The sequence below is a fragment of the Dermacentor silvarum genome, chromosome 9 (genome assembly GCF_013339745.2).
Source record: "Dermacentor silvarum isolate Dsil-2018 chromosome 9, BIME_Dsil_1.4, whole genome shotgun sequence".
Classification (NCBI taxonomy): domain Eukaryota; kingdom Metazoa; phylum Arthropoda; class Arachnida; order Ixodida; family Ixodidae; genus Dermacentor; species Dermacentor silvarum.
In genome coordinates, this window is record NC_051162.1 from 143665559 (window position 1) to 143690663 (window position 25105).

General features: G+C 44.4%; 1 protein-coding gene across 1 annotated transcript; it reads right to left on the reverse strand.

Moving 5' to 3' along the window:
• Positions 1-923: 923 nt before the first annotated feature.
• On the reverse strand, positions 924-17380 carry LOC119464464 (uncharacterized). Its single transcript, XM_037725454.2, has 3 exons — positions 16720-17380; positions 13866-14554; positions 924-3717 (listed from the first exon to the last, which is right to left on the reverse strand). Exons 1-3 carry the CDS (start codon positions 16832-16834, stop codon positions 3625-3627), a joined length of 897 nt encoding a protein of 298 aa, XP_037581382.1. The 5' UTR covers positions 16835-17380; the 3' UTR covers positions 924-3624.
• Positions 17381-25105: the final 7725 nt, after the last annotated feature.

The following is a 25105-nucleotide window of genomic DNA, read 5'->3' on the forward strand; positions in this document are numbered from 1 at the left end:
TACAAAGGGATAAATTTTATGGCGGCTATTTTAGCTGCGATTAACTGGATCGTGGGAAATCAGTGATGTACCTGATCAAAATAACCGCCGGCATTGTCATTGGGAGTCATACGGGAGTTTTAGAAACACGGTACCCAAAGGCATTAGCGCACGGAAAAGCCCGAAGTCCATAGTAGAATTTTTGCTTTCATTTGTAGGCTTGGTGAATCTTGTTTCCTAACTTCGGGCATCATATATTTCTAAATCTCCCTAGCAAATACTTTCAAACTGGTGCGCTAATTTTATGAACACTGGCGACAAAGTGATTTGCTTAACCATGGGTTTTTTTTTCACTCTCCTTTAATGTGCAACGCACCGCAGTCCTTTGACTACCTCGTTTTCATGCCTTGCTTAGTTTCGTAAACCTAATGTAGAAGCTATAGGCCGTGCCAATCATTATGGCTCGCTTCGTTTTCCACGACCTTGAACTTCGGATCTTGATTTAAACGCTGTTCGATGTTGCAAGCACCGCGAGACTGTAGCACGTACAATCAACCGCTTCAGACAACCTTCATACAGAGCAGAAATGACCCGCTGCCGGGAAGCGGCCAATCAAGCGCTTATCAGTTCCGCTCGACGCTTCAACGCGCGCCCTTATTCGCCACCCCTCCTCGACGCCGCAGCGGTGACGAGACCGTTCTTCATGGCGAAATATCGGTCACTCTTCGTTTACAGATTTGCCTTATCGTTTCTCCGTCAACTTTGCAAGCACTACTCGCCGGGTAATTAGCGACTTGATTGTGAAACGCTCTTCTGATTTTTTTTAACTGTGCCATTGACAGCATCGCGAATGAACCGCGAGCAGCAAACGGCGCCCATGCGGCGCGCCTGAGCTCTAAATGGAATTCTCTTGACGAGCCCAAAATTTGAAAAAGAAAGCAAGAAGACAGTTCACAAGCATTTGGTCGTGTACGTTTTTTAATATCGTTCAAGAGTCACGCTAGTTTTACATCCGTTGCATAACGACGGCGTCAAAAAAAAAAAACGATGTACCGGAAAGAACTTCTTCCGGCAAGCCGTCTTGCTTTCCTGTTGACCTTCAAAGCAATTCAATACGTACTACATACACCACGTACAAGAACACATTGATTCGGGACGCCACAGTGCTGTTATCACTTCAACACGAGTTCCCCTACACGCGATCCTCAATTTGTACAACGTGACACAAGTCGAGCCGGTATGCCTGCCTTAATAGTTCAGTGGAGGCCTCCTCTGTCCTGAGGAGGAATACGCAAGATGGCGCAGGTGCAATGGGAACATAGCACACGATGAGTATAAATATGCCACACTTCAGCAAGGAATTTCTGGTCGAGTGCTGTGTACAAAGGCTACAAGCTCGTCAGAAATATAACCAGCCGTCGAACTTCACGGTGCAAGAAAACGTTTAACCTAACCATCGAATACCTTTCAAATTACTATTGCACGTGTGCGCCAATTGGTTAGAAACGACAACGGTGAAAAAAAAAACGATGGCACGAAAACAAAAATAAGCTGTAAGCAACCGTTTTAGAAACTGATCTCAGACATTCATATGACTTCTTGCAATACGCAGATATGCCTTACTCTTCTGTTCTCATACTTAAGTAGTCAGTCTTTAGCTTAATTCCTGCACCTACAAAGGGCAATGGGGACTCGAGGTAGTCTTTTTCATGACAATAAGTGTCCGCTGCCAAGAAACTTCCGAACACACAAAAAAAGGACTACGAAGCCAAGTGAGAGAACGTTTAAAAGTGACGATCACTCACACGGGCGATTAGGTACATAAACTTCTCTTACCACTGAAACAAGCATGTCCACGCGCTTCGAAGCACATAACTATCATAAATACAAAGGGCACAACACGCTATCATTTCCAGCGCTCATGGAAAGTCGGCTCATTGGCTTACTTTGAATCACTCTCAATATGTGCAGAGTACCGTGCACCACACCAGAGTCGCACAGGTGCCAGCTAGCGGCGGTCGCCACACCTCCAAAACCCACGACTTGTCACGGCGAAATAGCTGCTTGATTCGTTATTAACACTTAACAAGAACGCGAAAAGCTAGCAAACAGTCTGGAGGAACAGTCTCGGTTCAACTCTGTCTCCTCAAACGTCTGATTTTCTATCGTAATCCCGCGTTCCCCACTTTGTTTAGGTGACTGTTTCAGTCCATGCAAAACATGGAGTAAATTGGCGTTACAAATTCTAGATATTTGTTCAGGCAAAGCTTTCGCAAATGAGTTAGTCTGCTATGCGAGGTGTCTCCTTAGAAATACTGGCTGACTGATCTTTCTTTTGTTTTTCAGATACCCACACAGTAAATTATGAAGAAAGTTACGAAGGTGATCATAAAAGCTATCGACTAAAACAAACTTCAGTTACACTGACATTGACGAATAAAATTCATACGTGTTATTTCAATGAAAACTACAGTCGTGTCGCCAGCCCTAGGAAGGCAATTATGTGATGGGCATTCACTTCCTGTTGTGGTAGCTGCAGGGTAAGCCTTATGAGATAAAGGCTTTTCTGATTCCACAGCTCATATTTCCAGTGTTTTCAGTAGGCTTCCTGTTATAATACTATCTGAATCACGCACATTATGCAAATCTTCATGTTTGGGTTAAATGCGAAGAATAAAAGGCTCGTCAATCATTAAAAATTGAATTTGATTTCGGCGATAAATGTGTACACTTAGACCAACAATGTCCGCTAGTGAGTTAGATATCAAGAAATGGTAAACAGTACTGAAATGCTGAGAACAATGTTTACTCCTAATGACTGTTTCAGCGAAATAGTTTCAGCCAACCCGCAGTAAACAGCAAACAACCTGATACGAGTCTAGATAGCAGGCCTTGGTTTGTGGGTTTCGTTGATACAGCTCACTTTTCTGATCAGATGTGTGAGAGGAGAAGGAAGTGAGACATGCTATTTGTTCCTTCTAGTACGCTTGAGTAAAAAGAGGCAATGTCAGTTGCGTAAAACTGGTATAGCATTGGAGCAAAATTTAAAGGCAGCATTACTGTGATATTCATACACCGCGCGTGCAGCATAACAGTGCCTCCACATATAAAACACAATTTATAATCACTACAAGGAGATAAACATAATGCTATGCACTTCAATTTCGCTGCCAACGAAGAGAAAATGTAACTTGGAATTTTCACAACCTTCCTTATAAAAATTTTCACCATACTAAATACTCAACAATTTCTTCAATGTTTGCAATACTGTTCAGCAGAAGCCTCTGCTTAGTCAAGCTGTTTCTGCATGGCTTGCAGCCATTGGAATGATTCACTCTCTTCCTTGGCACTGTGGTTGCCCATTCTACTCAAAGAACACATTTATAAGATAAGGACTTACAACTAGGTAATCTTCTCTTAAGCACTGTATTAAAATCGTAATGCAGGCACATGTCAATTCCGCTCACAAAAATGGCCCCAGCGACCAACGCTTGACCAGAATTCACATAACTACTACCCAAATTCTCCATTCAAACGTGGCCCACATCCCTTCATATCTCTTGTTATAAGGATGTGCGTGAGTGGTACTCCTCATCACAACGTGGAGCTCTTGGCGGGTGATTCGCGGAACATTGGCTGCCAAGTTCATTCTTCCAAGCTTGCAGTGCCCGTACTCGAGCACTTCCACGGCCGCGACGTGATGCGGTTACTGTACAAGCGAGCAACTTGAACAGATCCCTGCAAGAAACATTGGAAATGTTGCAGCATGGGAATCACAATTCTTACAAGCAATTAAGAATGAGTGATGTGCTGTCACAGGCTGACAGCACAAACCAGAAACACCGTTTGCAGTCTTTAGCGGCAAGAACAGGAGCGCTTGCCAAAACATTCATGGGAAAAAAAACTTCTTATGTAATGGATATCCACACATGACATCTGAGACAAATGTGTTGCCTTTGTGATATGCCTGCCAAGACAACCTCAACAATGACACGAATCGAAAAACTACGTTCAAAGGCATAAATACAGCAACTGTATTTCCCGTGCGGCAGCTAATTACTCGAACAGCTCCTTTGAAACTGAAGAGGGGTGATGACAGGCAGAAATAAAGTTGCACGGTGTGGACGCTCATACTGGAATTACACGGCACCATAATAAATTGAGCAGCTCTTGGAGATAGGAACAAAAATATTATTATGATACACACTCAATTATTTTCAATGGTATACTTCTGTGATCATTAAACACGGTAAGTACTATTGCTGTAACAGCTTACTTTGGCAAACATGCCATTTTTATGGTTTCAAGGATTTCCGATACCAAGGAACACATAAAACGCAATCCACTGGTAGAGAGAAACCATGACTCTGCTGAAAAAAAATGTGCACCCATGTGAGGTCATTTCTAAATAACAAAATTGTAAACAAAAAGGATTATGATCCTGTGAGTCAACAAAGTGCATGCTGCACACAAGCATATCGATGGCAAGCAACACTGCACTTTTCCCCCTTGTCATGCCGCTATATTTTAGTTCTTTCAAATGCTCATCGCTAGCACTTGTTTGGAGATTGCTTAAAGACGTATTTACTTCTCGTATTGTTACACATCCTATGCATATGCGTGAAGTGTATGTAATGCGCCCAAGATAGCTGTTCTGTTCACTATATGCAACACAATATCTAACCCTTTGTGTTGAACAAGACATATATTGCGTAAAGATATCACTTTACCCATCAATGACACAGGATACATAACAAGCTTGCACTCGAGATGCTACCTTTTTTTGAATCCACTAAAATATGTATGCACCACCAGTCAAACAAACAAGCTTGCACTCGAGATGCTACCTTTTTGAATCCACTAAAATATGTATGCACCACCAGTCAAACACTACATCTGTATATGACTTTCGTAGATTATGAAAAAAGCATTTGTTTGAGTAGAGATGCCAGCAGTCATAGAGGCATTGTGTAATCAAGGAGTACGGGAGGCATACGTGAATATCTTCAAAATATCTACAAAGATTCCACAGTTACCTTGGTGCTTCACAAGAAAAGTAGAAAGTTACGCTTAAAGAAAGGGGTCAGGCAAGGAGGCACAATCTCTCCGATGCTATTCACTGCAGGCTTAGAAGTAGTATTCAAGACTGGGAAGGTTTAGCAGTGAAGATCAACAGCGATATCTCAGCAACTTTTGGTTTGCAGATGACATAGTCCTGTTCAGCAACACTAGGGACGAATTACAGCAAATTATTCAGGACCTTATTAAAGTGTAAGAATGGGGTTGAAGATTAATATGCAGAAGACAATGACACTGCTGCCACTGACGAACTGAGATTTGGAGCAATTTCTGGCGCAGCAAAATCCTAATTTTGTAGCAGTTTGGAGCATCCAGATACAGATTTCAGAGCACTTTGGAGCTAATAAATGCCAGATGCTGGACACGTCCTAAGCTATTTCAAACACTTAAAATTGACAAGCATTATTCCAGAAAGTATTTGCTAGCTGTGAAACACTGCCTTGAAATACATGAGTGTCCCTTTAATTTAAATGAAGACAAACCTGTTCACACAGTGTGCTGTGAATAGTTTATTTCAAGTTTAGTGAAGCTGCTCAGATGTTGCCTTTTACATCGTATGATTTTTTTCATTGACAGCTGACACTTTGTTATGTTTTCAGCACGGCTCTAGCATCATTCAGAAACACCTGGCCAGACAATGTCATCAATGCTTTTCTGAGCCAGGCCAGCCTTGATGCGCCCCTCGTAACGCTTAGTCATTGCTTTAAACGACACCCAGGTACTTTTCAACGTTCTGTTTTTCCGCGTAAAGCCGAAGCCTGTGTTCAGCAACTGGCCGATTCACAACTGGCGTCGACCGACTATTTCGACACCAGCAATTCAAACATGCTCGATTATACGGACTACTTTGAGGCACCATCACTGGCCCATAAATTTAAGGTATAAGTACGATCGAAATTTCGGACACCTTAAGGTACGCCATTCTATATAATTCGGACTCTGCCTGCACGACGGCGTGCTAATTTGGCCTCCGAGTTGAGCGGAAATAGCAATATTCTGGCGTTGATACGTCGCTGGCATCGCCGCAGCATGGTGGTCGGCCTTGTTGCCGACCCCTCCTGGAAACCGAAACTAGCGAAGCCTAGTTAATTTAGCACCGACCGCGCCCAAACCGTCGGGCAAGCGAACTCCGGCAAGCCGTTCGGGAGTGCATTCGGGTTGGCTCTGCGCGTCCACCGTTTATTCATTGGCGTGTTAACTAGCGACACGGTCGCGGCGACTTAAGTTGTTTAAGCGGCGCCGATTGCACCCTCGATGTCTCCACCGACGAGGACAGTGACTGTTTGAAAAAAAAAAAAAAAAAAAAACGTCATTTGGCTATGATAGCGCGGTCGACTCCTGCGCGGCGATATTGTAGCCATGATTCCGCTCGATTCTATAGCCGCCCTTATCCACCGTTCTCTGCCGGCTGATACCATATAACTAAAGCCCCTATAAGAAAAGTAGCGCCATCCACTTCCCTCCTCCTCCGTTCCACTATCGCGCTCGGCGCGACCGAGGCGCGATATCGACAGTGGCGCCGCCTGCGTCGGGCCTGCCGTGGCAGACGACAGCTAACGCGCTACCAGAGGAAATCCGAGGAAAACTTCGATCGCGCCCCGCGGAGACGTTTTTGAGGCGCGATTTTGCTTCGTCAGTCAGTAACTGGTCTTAATAATGCCGTTTTGGAAGTAGCAACGCGACGATGCGAGACGGCGCAAATATCAAGTGTGCAGCAAGCGTTTGCGCACGCCGGATGGTGAACAAAAAAAGCCTTTTGCCCTCGCCTTGTCGGTTGCGGCAACTTAAGGCGCAGCAGCATGCCATCACAACGAAGTTCTTGTCCCTAACACGTTTGATCCGTTTGTGCGTACAGCACTTTCGTCGCACAGGCCCGAGAATGGCAGTCGGAGCGCGCTGGAAAGAAAAAAATATACAAAAGCGCGACGCGAACTTCCACGTGACACGGATTGGCCAATGGGGGAGCGGAGGAGGCCGCAAGCGGAGCGCCGCTCTTATAACACTGACGAAGTGAAAGGAGCGGCAGCGGAAAAGGCATCGCTACAAGATCGCGGTCCTGTTGCCAAAGGTTGAAGATTCGGTGCATGCATTAATTGTACTTTCGTCTATTTGTGGCGACAGCATAACAATGGTAGAGATACGGACTGACCAGATCGTAGGCAAGCGTACGTGCGCGCAGGACCGCGTTGACAAACTTCGGATTTATTTTTGGACGATCTCTTTCCGGGATACTTCCACTTTCGCTACATTTCGCGCGACTAGCACTGGACACGTCGACGGATTATAGCGTTCCTGGCACACTACCAAGTATGCCAACGCTGACGCTAGTAACGCGAAATCCCGCGAAAGTGAACGTATCCCCGAAAGTGGTCAACCGAGAATAATTTCTTTTTTAGCCACTGGCGGAGTAAATTCAGTTATTTTCTGGCGAATTTGGATATTTCCGGCTCCCAATTATTTGTACTTTTAGGCGGTTCCCATCGAGCCCGAATTATCGGTCGCCGTTCGATTTATCAAGCCGCTTTAGTCATGCGCGCTACGCACGTCTGCGGGCCACTGCGGCCACCCACGTAATGCGCAGGCGCTAATTTTGGCGCACTTCGGCGCAAAATCGGGTACACTTATCAGTATGGCGCAGGAAATCTCGTATGGCGCAATCTGGCGCATTTGGCGCAGGAGTGGGAGTACTGCAATGATGAGGTCCAATAGTCTGACAAGAGAACAGGAATTCAGAATCGCCAGTCAGCCTCTAGAGTCTGTACGGGAGGAGGAGGAGGAGGACAAAACATTTATTTGAAACTAGAGGCTCGTGGTTTGTTCAGATGCGGGAGCCGACGGCGGTTAATCGGCCTGGAGCTCCTGCTCCCTGGCGGCGGCCTAGTATGTTTGTCTAGGTTAACTGCTGACAGGGAACGCTGATTATGAGAAATAACTTTACAGAAGAATTAAAATGAGCAGGAGTGCATACAGCAGGCATTACCAAATCCTGACCGGGAGCTTACCCCTGTCGTTGAAAAGAAAAATGTACAATCACTGCATTCTACCGGTGCTAACATAAGGGGCAGGAACTTCGAGGTAAACAAAGAAGCTTAACAACAAGTTAAGGACCGCGCAAGGAGCGATGGAACGAAAAATGTTAGGCGTAACGTTAACAGACATAAAGAGAGCGGAGTAGAGAGAACAAATAAGGTTAGCTGATATTCTAGTTGATATTAAGTGAAACAAAGGGAGCTGGGCAGGCCATGTAATGCGTAGGGTAGATAACCGGTGTACCATTATATTTACCGAATGGGGGTGCCAAGGGAAGCCCAGTCGAGGAAGGTAGAAAAGTACGTGGCTTGATTAAATTAAGAATTTTGCAGGCGCAATTTGTAATCTGCTAGTGCAATAAAGGGGTAATTGGAGATCGCAGGGAGAGGCCTTCGTCCTGCAGAGGGCATAAAAATGGGCTGATGATGATGATGAAAACACGACCATTTCAAGACATTCCCACGTTCTTTGCACTGTAATATACACCTAATGTAAACACATTACATGCAGTGCCGTATTGGATTATTTATCCTAGGATCTCACTCATTCCTGTTCCTTTACCAGCGCAGAAGGCATGTGCGCGGCTAGATACACGGGACAGAATTGTCTGTATGTCACGAAACTATCATTAATTTCTTTCAGCTCAACATCGCCATGGTAAAAAACCATGGTACAATGATATCAGAATAAACTTTTAAGTAATAAATAACAAGTAAGGTCTACTACTGTAATTGAGAAAGCTGGGCAGTAGATTATTATAACTATATATGTACTTTCCTTAGTAACAAAAACTTGCAATGCAAATGAGTCCAAATGCCATTGGCGCTAGTACAGGAACTCAAACATTCTTATGTTGTATTTTCTAATATGTATGCAAGCACTTGGCACGCATTGGGAATAAAATATGAATAATGGCTGCTCGAGGTAAACGAAAGAATTTAGCTTTATTAATCAAACTAAATGAAATTCAGAATTTTCATGTACTGTGAATGAACAAAAGGTTGCAAAAACTTCCCAGCACACCTTAGTACTTAGCAGATTTTATAGCCACTGAAGCGTTCATGAATCCAGAAAGAGAGTTGTGCTTTCAGTGTATTTCTATGCTGGTAAGTGTAGTTTGTTTTAAATGAAGAAAAATAGTACTGGCTCAGTTTGTATTTAGGTTATCGATGGTGGCAATATAGGATTTCTTAACTGACAGAGCCAAACTTTCAATAAATTAAATCCAAAGCATAGAAAAAAAACTGTTCTCTATAGAATAGGACTACGTCCGGGACTTTCTCTCGAACCGCACAGCTCAAATCACGATAGGAGAAATCAAGTCGGATGGCATACAACTGGGCAGTAGGGGAACGCCGCAGGGCTCGGTATTGTCCCCCTTTCTCTTCAACGTGGCCATGATCGGCCTGCCGAAAATCCTCAGCAAGCTCCACTGCCTCAACGACAGCCTGTACGACGACGACATAACGTTGTGGGTGACAGGCGGCAGCGAAAGCCAAATCGAGGAAACCCTCCAGCAGCCTACGGAGGCCGTCGAACGCTACGCGGCAGATAAGGGGCTCAGTTGCTCCTCGCAAAAGTCTGAACTCATGCTGGTGTACCCTACGATCAGGAAACAATACGGAGGAACACCGCACATTAAGATCAAGGTGAACAGGGGCCCGATACCTATCGTAGACCAGATGAAAGTCCTAGGACTCCGGTTGCATGCGGAAGGCAGAAACCTCGGCACCATCAATGCGCTAGAGACCAGCGCACAGCAAACATTAAGGCTAATCAAACGGATTGCCAATAGACACTACGGCATGACGGAGGTCAGCCTAATTCGTTTAGTGCAGGTCTTCGTCATCAGCCGCGTCGTCTATGTGGCACTGTACCTAACATTTGGAGTGGCAGAAAAAAGATGGAATGCATCATCAGACGAGCTTTCAAACAGGCAATTGGCGTCCCAGTCACAACATCCAACGACGAACTCATAGAGTTGGGGCTACACAACACGCTTGACGAGCTAATCGAGGCGCACACTACCGCCTAATACGAAAGACTCACACAAACCCCAAAGGGGCGACATTTTCTACGGAAACTCAAAATTCGATAAGAAGCGCAACACGGCACCAAAATAAGCATTCCACTAAAGACGAGGAGGGAATTTCAAGTTCTTCCACTACCCAAGAACATGCACCCAGAACACCACAAGGAGCGACGAGAGTCAAGGGCGCCCCACATTGAGCGCAAATACCATGACGTAGAGGGCGTGGCCTACGTAGACGCCCAGAATACAGAGAACGCAAAGGGATGTCCATAGCGGTAAACGCGGACGGACAACCCCTCGCGAGCGGCACCATGAGAACGGTTAACCCTGAAGTTGCGGAGGAAGCCGCCATCGCATTAGCGGTGGCCTCCACCAAAGCGAGGATTATCATAAGCGACTCAAGAACTGCCGTTCATAATTTCGCGAAAGAACGCATCTCGCCAGAGGCGCTCAAAATTCTAAACAATAACAGCGACCGACATCGCGGGACGATCCAAATTATTTGGGCACCCACGCACGCAGCTCGAGGACTTACTCGCCGAGCAAGTGAGCCGGCCAATCCGGGAACGAGAGGAGACCGCATGGTCAGCTACAAAGAAATAACCGATTACTATCGGCTGGGAAGGGCCCGGTACCCAACAACTCATCCCGCGCTAACCCGGAAACAGGCGGTGGCCTAGCGCCTCTTGCAAACAAACGCGTATCCTAACCCGGTGGCCTGCAGCAGATTCTATGCAGGGCAACACAATGATCAATGCAAATTATGTAAAGTAGGGCGGATAAGCCACATATTCTAAAATAGGCATGCTCGAAGGCGGCTCCTTTCGAGGGCCGCAAAATTCAAAACCGGCAGCAGTAGGAGACCCTGCTGCTCAGCTCAGACCAGCAAGACCAGGTCTGAGCCGTCCAGCTAGCCGAGGCAGCCGCTGAGACCAAGGGGATCTCAGCCGTCTGCTAGGCGGAGGAGGCTGCGTCCGCCCTCGTGATTGCTGGCACCAATAAAAGTTGAATCCTGTCTCTCTCTCTCTTCTCTATAGAAGCTGTTTTCTGACATCAAGGTGCCTGTTTAACACAGTTGATGCTATAGTTTCTCATTTGAAGAAGTGAGTGAGTGGAATAACCTTATTTTGGTCCAGAGAAGACGCAGGGGAGACCCTGCGCCATCCGGCTAGTCCCACGTAGGGACCGCCAAGTTCCCCGAATTCCAGAAGATTCGGCAGAGTCTGCATTTTCTCCAACTGCTTGAGCATGCGTAGCTACTTATTTCAAGAAGAAAAGCGTTTTAAAAAAGCGGAGGTGGCAGAAACCCTTGCCCCCTTCTCAATTTTATAAAACTATCGTGCTTTTCGACATTACACTGCTACGTTTACGCAGTCTAAGACCAATGTATCCCAATAACACAAAGTGCTGCAAGCCAGGCAAACGACGATGTCAGAACGGCTAACCAGTCTAAATACCATGCGGCTGCTAAATTACACAATATGCAAAGCAGTGCTATGTTTAAAAATATTGTTTGAATGTTGACAGGATAAAAACTCAAAGTATTTTACACGCGCGGTGTACGCGGCACGGGATCGATCGCTCCCGTCGGAGGTCGGCGTCCGATCTATACGACACTTGAACGGCTGCCACTGAGCATAGCTGAGAAATAACGGGATCATTTACAAGGAGGCGAAATGCGTCGGCGTGAACCACGCTTTTTTGTTTTCTCCGGGACTTAGGAGCAATCGACAAACCAAACATTACAGCAATGGGTCCAGATACGCATAACAGCCTCGGACGCAAATTACTCGAGATATGCGGGCAGGAAAACGAGGCAAATATAGCTCGATGCTTATATTTTAGGAGGATGTACCTTTGTACCAAGATAGCGATTTTACACGTTCAAGCACATAGAGTGGAAAAAAAAAACTACCGTGGCACGGCTCTCTGAATCAGTTATTTCAAGGTCTTCGTGATTACAGTTTCGTATAGAAGAGTAAACTGCGAATCTAGCACAACAGAAGATTAGTGATGGTATGTTTAGAGTAACCAAACCATCCCACTTTTATACCACCAGTAACGTTCATGATTTTTTTTCATTTAATCTGGTTTATAGCTGAACACAGCCGATCGAGTTTATAGACGAAAGGTCAACACGAGCACTGCCTTGACCAATAACAAGCATTTACCTTATAATATATATTTTTTTAAATACAGACTTTATAAATGTTTTATTGTTTGCGCATAATCTTACCCGATAATCTATAATCTCGCCCGTGCGTCCTTTCAAATAAATGGCTGTTGTTACATTGCGTTTGCACTGTCTGCACATATCCACTTTTTTTCCCGTAGTTACCATGTATTAATGCAACTGGTTACTAACAATGCTCACGTATGCAGTTTAACGGACCTTCTCCCAATTTTGAAGCGCCCTCGAGCCGCACAAACGGAAGTCACAATGAGTGCTTTTTCTCTATAGGGGCGGGCAACGCGGGCGTACTTAGTAGGTGTATATAAACTTTGCCGCAAAAAGATGATTATCGCTGCGGGTCGGCATTTTTCATAGCCAGGCCATCTTTTACAACGTAAAGCCACGCAATTTCGTTTTCGTCTTTTTTCACTATTTGCTAGCTTCATGACAGTTGATAAGTTCTCTGCTCAGGATTAAATTGTGCGGCATAAAATTGAAAACAAAATCTTCCCGTTGCCTTTCAAATGTGAGTAGCAGCAAAGACACGGAAGTCATCAGTAGCCTTCCCAACCGGTCGCGTTTACCATGGCGTGTTCAACACCCCTCCTGCACCCCCCCCCCCCTTTTTTTTTTGACCCGGAGCCTCACCTGGTTGTGAAAGGCTCGTGAAAGCATCGTCAATCCGGTTTTTTTTTTGCGAGCGCGACCCTATCAGTGGCATAGTCTCGATTAGAGCAAGCAGTTAGTTGCGCCTAACTGGTACTAACCAGGCTTGCCTGTATGCATGGTGCCAGTCACAGCGGGTGTTTCACATACGCGAAATCCTTCACATGCATTATAACCAAGACCATTGGGCGGCGAAGCACCAGCTGTGCAGCAGCTTTGATTCCAGCCTGACGAAGCCGCCCGTCTCCCAGTGGGCGTGCTCTTTTGTAAATCTACCAGCAAGTTTCTATCTATGCAACGACGACTTTTTACTAATATTTTTCGTAAATGGTCTATTCTCACTTTGTATGCCCATTGTCCCTAAATGTGGACACAACAAAACTGGAATGTTCAATTGAGATAACAGGAGCTGTAGTTTTAACTGTTTATATTACCATTCGGTAATCTTATTAAACTCGCACTTGAAACGCGAGAGGACCAAATGACGCCTAATTATCCGAAATCTTGAGCATAAGTTACCAAAATTATGGAGCTACACACGTAGGCATTCCAGTAAATGTAGTCTCAAAAGCCTGCTTTGAGTATCGTGGTGCAAAATTACAGAAAACGAGCTGCCGTTTACGCGAGATGACGGCTGAAATTGTCTTTAAACATTTCGGAAATAAAATTACACAAAGTCTAAACTAGAATGAATAAACAAATTTACTATACAGATATAATAAAAAAAATATGCGTGAACGGTACAAAACCGTTCTTGGTATATTGTCTCTTGAATATATTTTAATTATGACTCATACCCTTCGCAAATCATCTGTATTAACTAAATTGCGCTTTGCTTTATGCTCTAATTTACAGTCTATTTCCATAATGCAATCAGTTCACACTACAATAAACAAACACACTCACCACAAACTTGCGTTTCAATCCAGGTTCTTGGCGAAAGTAGACCAGCGCATCACTCGGAAACCTCAGCAACGGTGAATGCACCAGCTCAATTTCGACTGGTTTCTCACAGTTCTCGTACAACGTTACTTTTTCTCGTGTCAAGGTGACACCAAACCAAGTCCAGCCATGAGACTTCTTCAGTGCTTTAGCTGAAGCTAGCCTGAACTTGACATGTCGCACATCAGCAGAGTTCAAGTGGAAGGCCTCATCCGCGTCATCGGCCCTCTGCTCAGTGCCATCTGCGTCGCTGATATCGTCTGCAATGTCTAGGTCCCGCCTACTTGCTTTGTCAGCTGCTTCATCTTCGCCTGACGAAGGCATGGCTACAGAGTCTGGCACAGTGTAAGACAGCACAAAGCGCCGGGTCCTAAAATTGACGGCAACTCTGACGAGAGGCGTCATCTTCCCCGGTAGGTGGATACTGAACAATGTGGCCACGCTGTGGCGATTGGGCCTGGTGACAAAGATGGCTGAAAGTGCTCCGCTACTGGCCAGCTGGTGTTGAAAGCGTGACTCGGGCTCCAGAGGGATCTGGACAGCGTTCAGACCGGAGTAAAGTTTCCACGCTGGAAGACTAGAGATCGGGCCTGTGGTGCGGCCCACTCCTTTGTGCAATGTACTGATGTTCAGCATCTTGAGCAGATCCAACTCTGGAAGGCACAGAGGTACAGGAAACATCGTTAAGTACAGCACTGCATGGGGTACACTCTAACTGCGGTTTACTCTTCTAGGGGCTTATCTTGTGCGCAAACAAAAATTGCATAGCTGCCGCAGTGTCAACATTTGAAATTCTTGAACTCCCGCTGACACGAGATCGAAGAGGAAGGGTTGGGGGGAGGAGAGGGGCACTGATTCTCGACTTGGGCACACGTTTCTTTTTTTTTTTCACGGATACAAGCGCACTTTGTAAACTCGATTTAATTTGTAACGCTGTATGCAAACAGCTAGCAAAATGTAGCAGCAAACAGTGACAATTAACACAGTGATTTTAGATCACAGGGACTTCTTCAACGACTTCATCAGGAACTTCTCTGTATAAACTAACTCCTATTAAGTACCCATCCTGCATCTTTTCACAATCACAGGACTTGAAACCGAACATTCGGAGACCGGCGAGCGCAGCAGTTTCACTGGTTGAATTTGTTTTCAATAAAAATTACGTAACATTCGTAAAATGAACTCATATTCACAAACTTCACGGAAAATTCTGGAGACATTGCAGGTAAGTAATAATTTTCACGTCTTGCTTCAGTTTTCTTGCTTAAAAACTTTGCCCTGCCTCCTTTCCTACGAAAAGTGCTATGTCACGCTGATAACACGAATGTCGTTCGTCACCTGGAATTACCGGGCACGCAGCGTTAAAGGAAAGGCACGCAAATAGATGACAATTATTGTCTGGAGACAAGATAACCCCCGACGGACGCGAACTTTTCTTATAAAATTGTAGGCAGATATATACTACAAAGAAAATGTGGTTCACTGCTTCCTAACTACACCCCTTCTACCCCCGAATGGAAGGCATTTATGCATTAATAGCGAGAGCAAGTGCCTGATTTGCACCTCATTTATGAGCCTATGCAAAAGAGATGCATGAAAACTTGCAGACGCATCTTATATCCTTTTGCATTTCACTGGGCCGCTACGAGAGGTGTTCTAAACTTTCTAAATAGAATGCAACTCGTTGTTCAAGCGATGAAAACAGCAAAGAATCATTAACCTAATGTGTGGGTAGCGCATACACGAGAATGTAGGGGAGCTGTTCTTAAAAGCTTCCAGGTCAGAACGCAACTCGTTGTTCAAGGCATGAAAGCGGCAAAGAATCATTAACATAATGTGTAGGCAGCAAATACATAAACTATTTACGGCCATGTAGAATGCTTAACGGGTTGCGATTAATGTGAGTGCAAACAAGAAAGAAAGCAGCAGTTTCAGCGCGCACGAATTAATCCATTTATCGAAGCACCACACAGAGCGGTTAGTTAGTTAAGGGGAAAAAAAACGCAATAATTCATTGGGTACCTTAGCAACACTAACATCAAGCTCCACATAATTAGCACTACGACCACCACATCACCACAAGATTCCACGTGCCTTGAGTTTTCGTACGGCTTTCCACAGCGAGTGTATATAATCAAACATTTGTGAAGTGCTGCATTCATGTTGGCTGTGACACAATCGCCACTCTAAGTAAACTAATTTAGGTCAAACTCAATGAGCTTTAGTACATGTAGTTCTCAACCCCGATTGATGTCGATCTTGCTGCACTCACGGCCACATTTGCGCTTCGATCTTGCTCGAAAAGGTGATTGCAGGTCAAATACAATCACGAGCAAAACTGTGGCAGGACCATTGTTTGCCTACTCGGAGATCACGTAAAGTAAGATAAGCTTTTCTTTAAAAAAACGCAAGAAATAAAGAAAGACATGCGGCCATTACATTCTAATTAGCCCAGGCTGCTTGCCTGGGCGAAGCTACAGCACGAATATCGCGCGTTGCTTCAGAGTTGATCGAACCGCGTATCAAGTGCTCGCACCAGACACTCGTGCCGATTCAAGTGCACCTTTTCAAGTTTATCAGGTCTGTCACGACGCGGTCAGCGTACGACAACGCACTCGAGCGACGCCAATACTAGGCACTACAATAGCGTCCACTACTGTGCGAACCAAATTCTTACATACATTTGTTTGTGCATTTCGCACTAACGGCACAAATGCATGCCGAATCAAGAGCACCTCTTACGGGATGTAAAGCTCCCAACTTGCATTGAACGCGATCGAAAGAGGCCAGTGAAGGATCAGAAAGAAAAGTGACGTACCGACTGTACCGGGCGGTACCTTGCTACGGAAAGCATCGCCGGCACCAGCGAAGAGGACGCTCGACGGCGCCAAGTTGAAGAGAAGGGCCACCAAGACTTGACTAGGGCGCAACATAGCGGACACTCAAACGAAACACGCGCACGGCAAAGTCACACAGTCACGGGAGACGCAGTACCAAGAAGCTGACTTGATTGTCGAACGCCTTTGAGCGTAAGCGTGAAACACAGGCCGCAGCGCGAACTGCGCGTCGGATCACCCACGCAAACCGGTACAAACGTGAGTGGTGGCAACACACCGCGCGCCGTAGAAAGCGCGGCCTCCGCCGGCAGCTTGACAACAACCGCGGTCCCCGAGCGCCGAGGCGCTAATGACGGAAAGCGTGTGCGGACTCAAGTGCTTCCTCGACGCTGAGTCGCGCAGCCCGGTCCTCGCTGCATCCATACATGTCGGCGACGCAGAGTAGGCGACATCCTTCGTTCCATGTGGCTGGGTAGCAACTTGCGACGGGGCTCAGCGGACGTGCCGACTAAAGCAAGTCCGAAACGGCGAAGGAGAAAGCAGAGCCGACAGCCACCACGAACCGGCTGCCCGCGCCGAATCGCCGCTGCCCAACGACAACAAACCCTCCGCTTTATCCCTGCGCACGCTCGAACGAAAAACGAACAAAAACTGAAACACCCGGGGCAGCGCGGCGGCTCTGCGCATGCGTCCGCCGCCCGCCGGGCGCCCGACCGCAGCGCTGGTCGATGAAAACGGAGGGAGCCGAAAGTAGGACTTCCCCCACCCGACGTGCCTTCTTCCGTCGCACGGCTTCCGAGATCCCCGGCGTAGCGAAACAAAAAGCGCTCCGCGCGCTTGGCCCTGCGTCCGCGCTCATCGTGGCGTTTCGTTCAAAAATTACTGGAGGGAACAGTGGCGCTGCGATCGCTGAGAAACTAGGGAGCCTACATCCAAGCATTTGCATGTGGGCTCCCTGTGAGCTACTATGGGAATCATAGGTAGTACAAGCGTTTGTCTAATCATCGTGTTTGATCAGATGTTCTTTTGGTGTTAATTATTATGTTTTATTTTCCAATGTAATTTAATTTTTCTAAACACACGAAGATAAGTTTCTGCGCACAGGTATAATCACGCAAACTGTTGTATTTTTAACGCAATGTTGATAGCGTTCAATTGATCAACTGCAAAGTCACCTCAAGCTAGAAGGACTACGTTGGGGTTAAGTCCATGTACTGTACCATCCTTCGCATATGTCCTAACCACTAAATAGGTAGCTGCGACTAATACTAACACCAGTATTTCATTTAGGAATTTTTAGCTGAAAACATTATGGTAAAAAATAAGCACTCCTCACTGAGAAGATAGAAACGACGTGATGCTGCATGATCTTGATGCCGGCTTCTAGGTGTATCTGTGAAAGTGAACTGAAAGTTCGCGAAAAACAAGCACGGAGATTCAAGCATGCAACGTAGGGCAAGCGCTTATTAGCAACGCTACTTTATTGAGAGAAAGCCAGTTTATTGTATCATCCGCACAGGGTCAATCTCGCGTACTGATGTATGAGACAACATCGGCTGTATGCGTTTTAAAAACGCTGTCTTCTTTCATAATGGGCAATAGATAGCCCACTGACACGCTTATTGCAGGCTTACCCACAATGATTTCACGATTTCCTACCCTTTTTATTTGTCGCTTATTAAAAAATTTTCTCTTCTCGAACTTTCCCGGACTGGAGCATACTTTTTACAATGAGAAACTCTTCTTTATTACTAATTTTTGCTCTGGTGCTTTTTCTGCTGACCTCACCGTTGCATCGCTCTCTTTCCTACTAAAAAGACTCAACTACCATGCACCCTTCGTCTACGAGGAACACTCTGAAGAAAAGTTCGCACACTTTGCGGCTTATCTTGTCCAAAGCAATAATCGTCATCTATCTTGATTGCCTTTCGTTTTTTACAATGCACACGGGGTTCTTCCAGGTCATGAACGGCATTCGCGTTATCAGCGTTACATATCATTCTTGGCTGGAAAGTAGCGAACGCAGAGTTTTCAAGAAAGGAAACGCAAGCACGAGAGATTACGATTATGGTACGGGGACAAGATACGTCCAAAAGTGTGCGAACGTTTTTAGAGTAAAATTTTCAAGCCGAAATGTTTTCACGTTGCCTTGCTAGTGACTATACATGACCTTAACACCACAATTATGTAGCAACTGAAACACCCACAGCTAATAATACTATAACAGTCTTTGGTAAAGCATACGCGCTTTGTAGCGGAATACGTTATGTGACATAACATACATTATAACTTCATACTAGTGTTCGGAAGATTGGCTTTATTACCTCTTTATTCTATATGAGGTGAATTTGTTTCATGTTCAAGTGAGAATAAAGTGGAATGTTACCCAGGATGTTAAGCTCAACTTCTGCAACAGGAGAAAGCACAATATAATTGTGAGAACAAAAGACTCCAAAACAAAAAAAAAATTGTAGCAACACCCCTTCAGTATTCCTGCGAATTATGCATGTAACTTCACGGAGTTTGGTAACGTCTGCCCGGTACGACTTAATAGTTTATTGCTAAACGAGAATTTGCATTCCAAATGAACCTATAGCATCAGGCAATGAGTATGGAGGACTTTCTCTGCACAAAGTCTACTGAAAAGGCGCCAAAATACGCTGACGTCCGTGACCTCATACTGTCGCTGAGGTTTGTCTGCGAAATTGAAACAAGCAAACGTTAGCCTTTACTTTCTCTATTACTGGCTAAGACTTTCACGCCAAATAAACTGAAATATAGTCTAAAAACGTATAGACTGATGCAGTACCGGCCTTAGGTCTCTCTTAAAGGTAAAAGTGTGGCATATATTGGTTAAAGGGACACAAAAGCAAAACATTAGATCAACTTACACTGCTTTCAAAGTAATCTTTGAAAATATTAATTTTGGAACGAGTATTTCTTGATAAAAGGCTAAATATATTAGAAGAGAAAGTATGCATTGAAACACCAGTTTTTATTCATGGTGAAGGCCTAGCGCAGGTAGGCGAATCTGACATCATGGACTTCGATGTATTTTTGTATTTGTGTCGTGGTCGTGGAGTAACTTTTCCTTCAATCTTTCTAAATATAATCGATGGCACCTTTAGAATACAGTGCAGTTCACCTCGACCAGTAGAGAATTAACAAGGCTTGAACAAACACTTATAAAAACCGTGACCTCACGGCGAGCTTTGCGGGAGCTTCCAAAAGATGTACCCGCCAATATTTTATATCTTGTGTTCTTTTTTTTCTGGCCTAGCAAACCTTCTCTGACGGTTTGAGTGACTTTTTTTTATTCTAAACGCGTTAGTGATTAATACAACTGAAATAATTTTTCTCTATAGTGGCCCCGTCATGCTTATTGTCGTACATGAATGATATTTTGTGTCCTAAATGGAAATTCCTTGAACTCTAATTTACCCAAAATTTATCTTCCTTGAACGTGCAGTTAGCCGGGCTGTTTACAACAGAAGTTGCGATATTTGGCAATATTCAAATGCAAATTATCCAAAAAGTAAAAATTCAACATTATTTTGCTGCATCTAGGAAATAGACAAATATGTCCTAAAGCTACTAAGTAAGCCGCAATGCAGTAAATGCGGTAGTTTCTTCTAAATAAGGTCACAACTGAGACACAGTTCGCAAAAACCACGGATCTCATGCTTGTTCTTGGACATTTATTTCTAAATCACATTAATCAAGTTGTTTACATTACATATAGTTGGATCGAATCTACAAGAATTAAGCTTTTTTATGGTATATACGACAACTTTATATCCGAAGTAGAAGAGCCGCCACGGTTGCTCCAAAGTACTGAAAACGTTGGGCTCGTGCCACCGGAGTGGGACCGCCACCTTAATGTCTGGACTTAGTCCCGTGACACTCCTTGCTTTCTAGCGTTCTACGCAGCATGTATAAAGTTTTCATACGACAGAGAATTGCCCGTATTTTGTACCGCCACGCAGTGTGCAGTGCTTAATTCTCGCACTGCTTTTCTGTTCATGAGCTGCTGATTTCCTCGCCTGCAGACGATCCGGCTGCAAGCAAAGCGCAATCACGTGAGCCACCTGCAAGCGCGCGGCTAGGTCTGCTAGCGCGGCATCTCAGCATCACAGTCGAAAGCCAAGGAACACACGGTTATTAAATGACAAAGGAAAGTGCAGGAAATGAACGCACACGCAATTGAACAGTCACCGGCATGGTGAAGCAGCGTAAATGTCGGTGTATATATTTGAAGCGCGACAGCTTTGGGAAAGAGCGCACGGGCCTTGTGTTTCTGGTTTGTGCGCTGCTGTGAAGATTTGCGGTAGGATTGGGCACTGATGTCGCAAGCACTTTTCAATTGTTTTTCCGCTTAGCAGAACCTGCTCCGATGAACATTGACGAGCTTTTCATGTTTTCAGAGAATAAAATGGCAATAACAAATGCTCAATCTGCACGCGTATGCTAGCGTGTCAAATCACCTTTTCTTCCTTTTATTCAGTAATAATGAAAATCAAGTTTCTGGGAACATCCTGGCCTTATCGATCTTTTTTTAAATTTTTACTCAGTTCGGGAAGCATTTAGAGCAAGCTGTGTGCCGGAACAATCCGCAAGGTGTTTTTTTTTCTTTTTTTCTTGCAATACATAATTTAGTCATGAAAATGCACGTTCATTGTTTTAAAAGAGCTGCGTCTTAACATTGTACTATTGGCTACACATTATAATGTTAACTATTACTAGACTATTAAATTGGCTATTGTAAAGTAATTGTAAATAACATGGGGAAACGATGTCACTTAAATTCTACTGTCACGTTAATATAACATCAAAAACGTATTTACAAGAAACCGTGTTAAGACTTTTCATTAATTTCAAAGCCATTTCTAATATCAAGTAGGGTTAAAAACCTCTTGGGTTATGGACGAGACAACACCAAAGTTACTGTCAAACTAAGGCAGTGCAAAGAGCTAAGCTCAACAGAGGCTTTTTTCACTATAGCATGCTTCTACAACATTGCCAAGTGACAATTTCAGCAAGTCTCTAAACGTACTATACGCTTTCCTTGAAAGCGGATTCACATGGCGCCCCAAGATGTTCGTTCAGTCCACTTATCAAAAAGCACATCGTTCTGTGTTATTGAATTACGGCGTGATTTGGGGCCGCTGGGCAATTTAATGCTTCATGCACCTATTAAATCAGCCACGACTTACCTGGTGCGAGTGTATAACTTGAACGTTGAACACGACAGCCATGAGACTAGGCATACATACCGAGCCATTACGATTATTCAGAACTGCTTGCTGGAGACATCATTATTATTATTATTCCTTTTTATTATTAATAACGTTTGACAACTGAACAAGAGACAAGGGTTAGTGAAAACGGGAACACAATTACCACATTTCGAAATAGGAAAAATATTTTATTGACGCCTGTAGTTATGATATCTCATGAGTTACAGCAAAATATATCTAAACCACTAGTTATCCCCAGCAGAAATTGTAGATAGCAGTTCCGTGAGTTGGGTATACAGTATAGAGGAAAATCACTCGACTTGTAGCTGACGAGCAAGTGATGGCACGTACAATGTAATAGAATGTGACGGCGTGATAGGATAAATATCCTACTAAATGTAATATGAGTACCGACACAATTTCTTTTGGTAGGGGCGCCCTTAATCGACAGATTCCATCGCAATGACCTGTAGATTTACGATCCCCTAACTTTCAACGATCACAAGGTGAGGGCGGGGACCGGTAAGAGGGCGTTGGAGAGATAGCATAAATAAGCACTGTTCAGGTACATGTATCATACAGGAACATACGTCTTATCTTGACGTAAACAAAACACAAAAAGGAAGGGAAAAGTACCCTTGATGTCCCGAGTCGTGCTTTCTGGCGGGATCGAAATGCATGCGTGTAGGCTAATTAGGTCGAGACGTAGTGAATAACTCATGCGTGGGCGCCCACGAAATGGGCTCGCGTTCAATCATGCATGCAGATTGATGCGGCAAAATCTGTTTCCTGTTATCTTGAGGGTGGTCCCAGTTGAGCCGGATCTGTAGTCAACAAGGATTACTTCGGGTGTCTTTGTGCGGCGAAAGGAAAACAAGTAAGCTAACAACAACAAAAGAGCCAGCGTCGCATACAGATTCCATTCGATGACGGAGTCAGCGTGATTAAGGTACAACATTAATTACCATCCCCAAGCTCATTCTGCGGTGATCCGCGAAGCCGCAGGGGCTTTATTCTTGCAGTTCTTTATAGAGGTCGGGAACCATCTTGGGGATAATGCATTCGGTGCCCAAACAGTTGAGCCTCTGGAAACCGAGCGAACAATACAGGCTTTAAGATGAGCTTCTATACAGCTAAACGTCTCGTCGTTGTTTATTATATATCCAAAGGTTTTCTACTGCATGTTCATTAAATATTGAATACTGCTTGACTTTATAAGCTAAAGAATGAACGAATATTGTGTGGGCAGCCATTATTAGCTAGTATTATCAATGCTGAATGCTGCGTAGAAAAAAGAAGGCATAGCAAGGGTGCATTTCGTTGTTTATTCTGATCCATCATCGTTTGAGAAGGGCTGCAAAGCGACAGCTTTCATTGTGACTTCGTTGCTGTACAACATATATATTTCTTCAAACTCTTTACGCCACCAATAACAGTACAAATGCTTCACAGAGCCGCTACAGTCACTGGGCACAAAGGTGCACTCGAACGCACCAGAAAATTATTTCCTTGGTTAGGACCGCATAAAGCACCCTTCTAGTGTTGTGTCGTCATCAGTTTGTGCAGGAGTGGTTTATGATATCTTACTTATCTCTCAAACTGCGGCAGTGAGATCAGTCAGTCAGAACCTGTCCTTATCATCATTTATTGTTCCCTTAAAGTGTACTGTTTGGCATAATATGTTATGACGGCGAAGAGGGGAGATAATACTTATATATTACACTAGAGTTTGTCACTTTTGCGCGGAATACCCTGAAAAACTTGCAAAGTAATGAAAACAATCAAAGACAGTTTGGTTAAAAAAGTAACAGAATGCGCATGGTATTTTTTAAAAGTAACAGAATACGCATGGTAAAAACAGAAATCACTGAAATTAGACAGAAAGAAATGTTTCAGCACAAATGCAGTCACAAACGGAAAACCACGAAGCATTAAAGCAAACAAAATACAAAAACGAGAATCTCCAGTCAGCAATAAGAGTGTGCTCACAATAAATCTGAGAATTCGTTCATTTTTCCTTATGGGGACACAAAAGCCACTAAAGCGCTGCTATTCATTTTATAGGGACACTAACGACATTTTTATTAGGCTGAGACAGCTGAAGTCTTCTTTAAAACGCCGTTTTTCTTTTTGTTTTCTCTGTAAGATGTTGATTAGTGCAATTGAAAATGAGGGACCAACTCCTGTTTACCTTCGCACTGAAACCCCAGGGGCGCTATGTCGTTTTGACACCGTGGCTATCAAAGAATTTGCAGATAATTTAAATACAGCAAAAGTGTTCGAAACTTGCTAAGTTGCGACTTCGACTCATCTTTTTTGACAAAATAATTACTAGGCGCGAGACGACGCCGTCAAGATCCATGACATCACGGCGAGCAAAGCGTCAACGTGTTAAAGCGATGGAAGCTGAGCTCATGATTTCACATTACAAGCATCACTGTGGACTTTGGCCAGCAGCACATCTTCGAGCTTACTGGTGTGGTGCTTCAAGTGCTAGCACCATCACTCAGCAGCGTGCTCGTTGAAGAGATCAGCAAGCGTCACAATCAATGAAGTCCGATACACTGCGTCTTGAATGGGTGAAATCCTAATAATAATGTTCTTTTCGGCAAAGTTCATATCGAGATGAACATTCGGTAGCATGATTTCCTTTATAGATGTAAAATTGCGTCTACACAAATGAGAAACACTTAGTCAAAATATTTACAGGAGAAACACCCTTAAATTTGTAATCTGACCCTAAAGAACACTGTAACAGCTTGATTCACAGCAGGTAGTTAATCTTCTTAGCATCGCGCACAGCGCAGCGGGCACCTTTAGGTGACGGCAGATAAACGCCTACGAGTGGGCTGCGTTTGACCACTGCCCTTCCGCCACGATTATAGCATAGAGTTTCCTACAAAAATTCCTAGGAGCAACTCCGGCTCTAGTGGCTACCGAAGCTGCAAGTGTGTTGCTTCTACTAGCATGGGCACAATGAATAAAAAACATGGATTTGCCTAGGCTTCGTCATGCTGGCAGGAAACGCCTTTGTGATTTTGCAAATTGTTACTTCTGGATAAAATATTGCTCTCCAAAGGCAACAATTCTGAAGATTACGCACGTGCGTAGGGACTACTTACATTGCTGA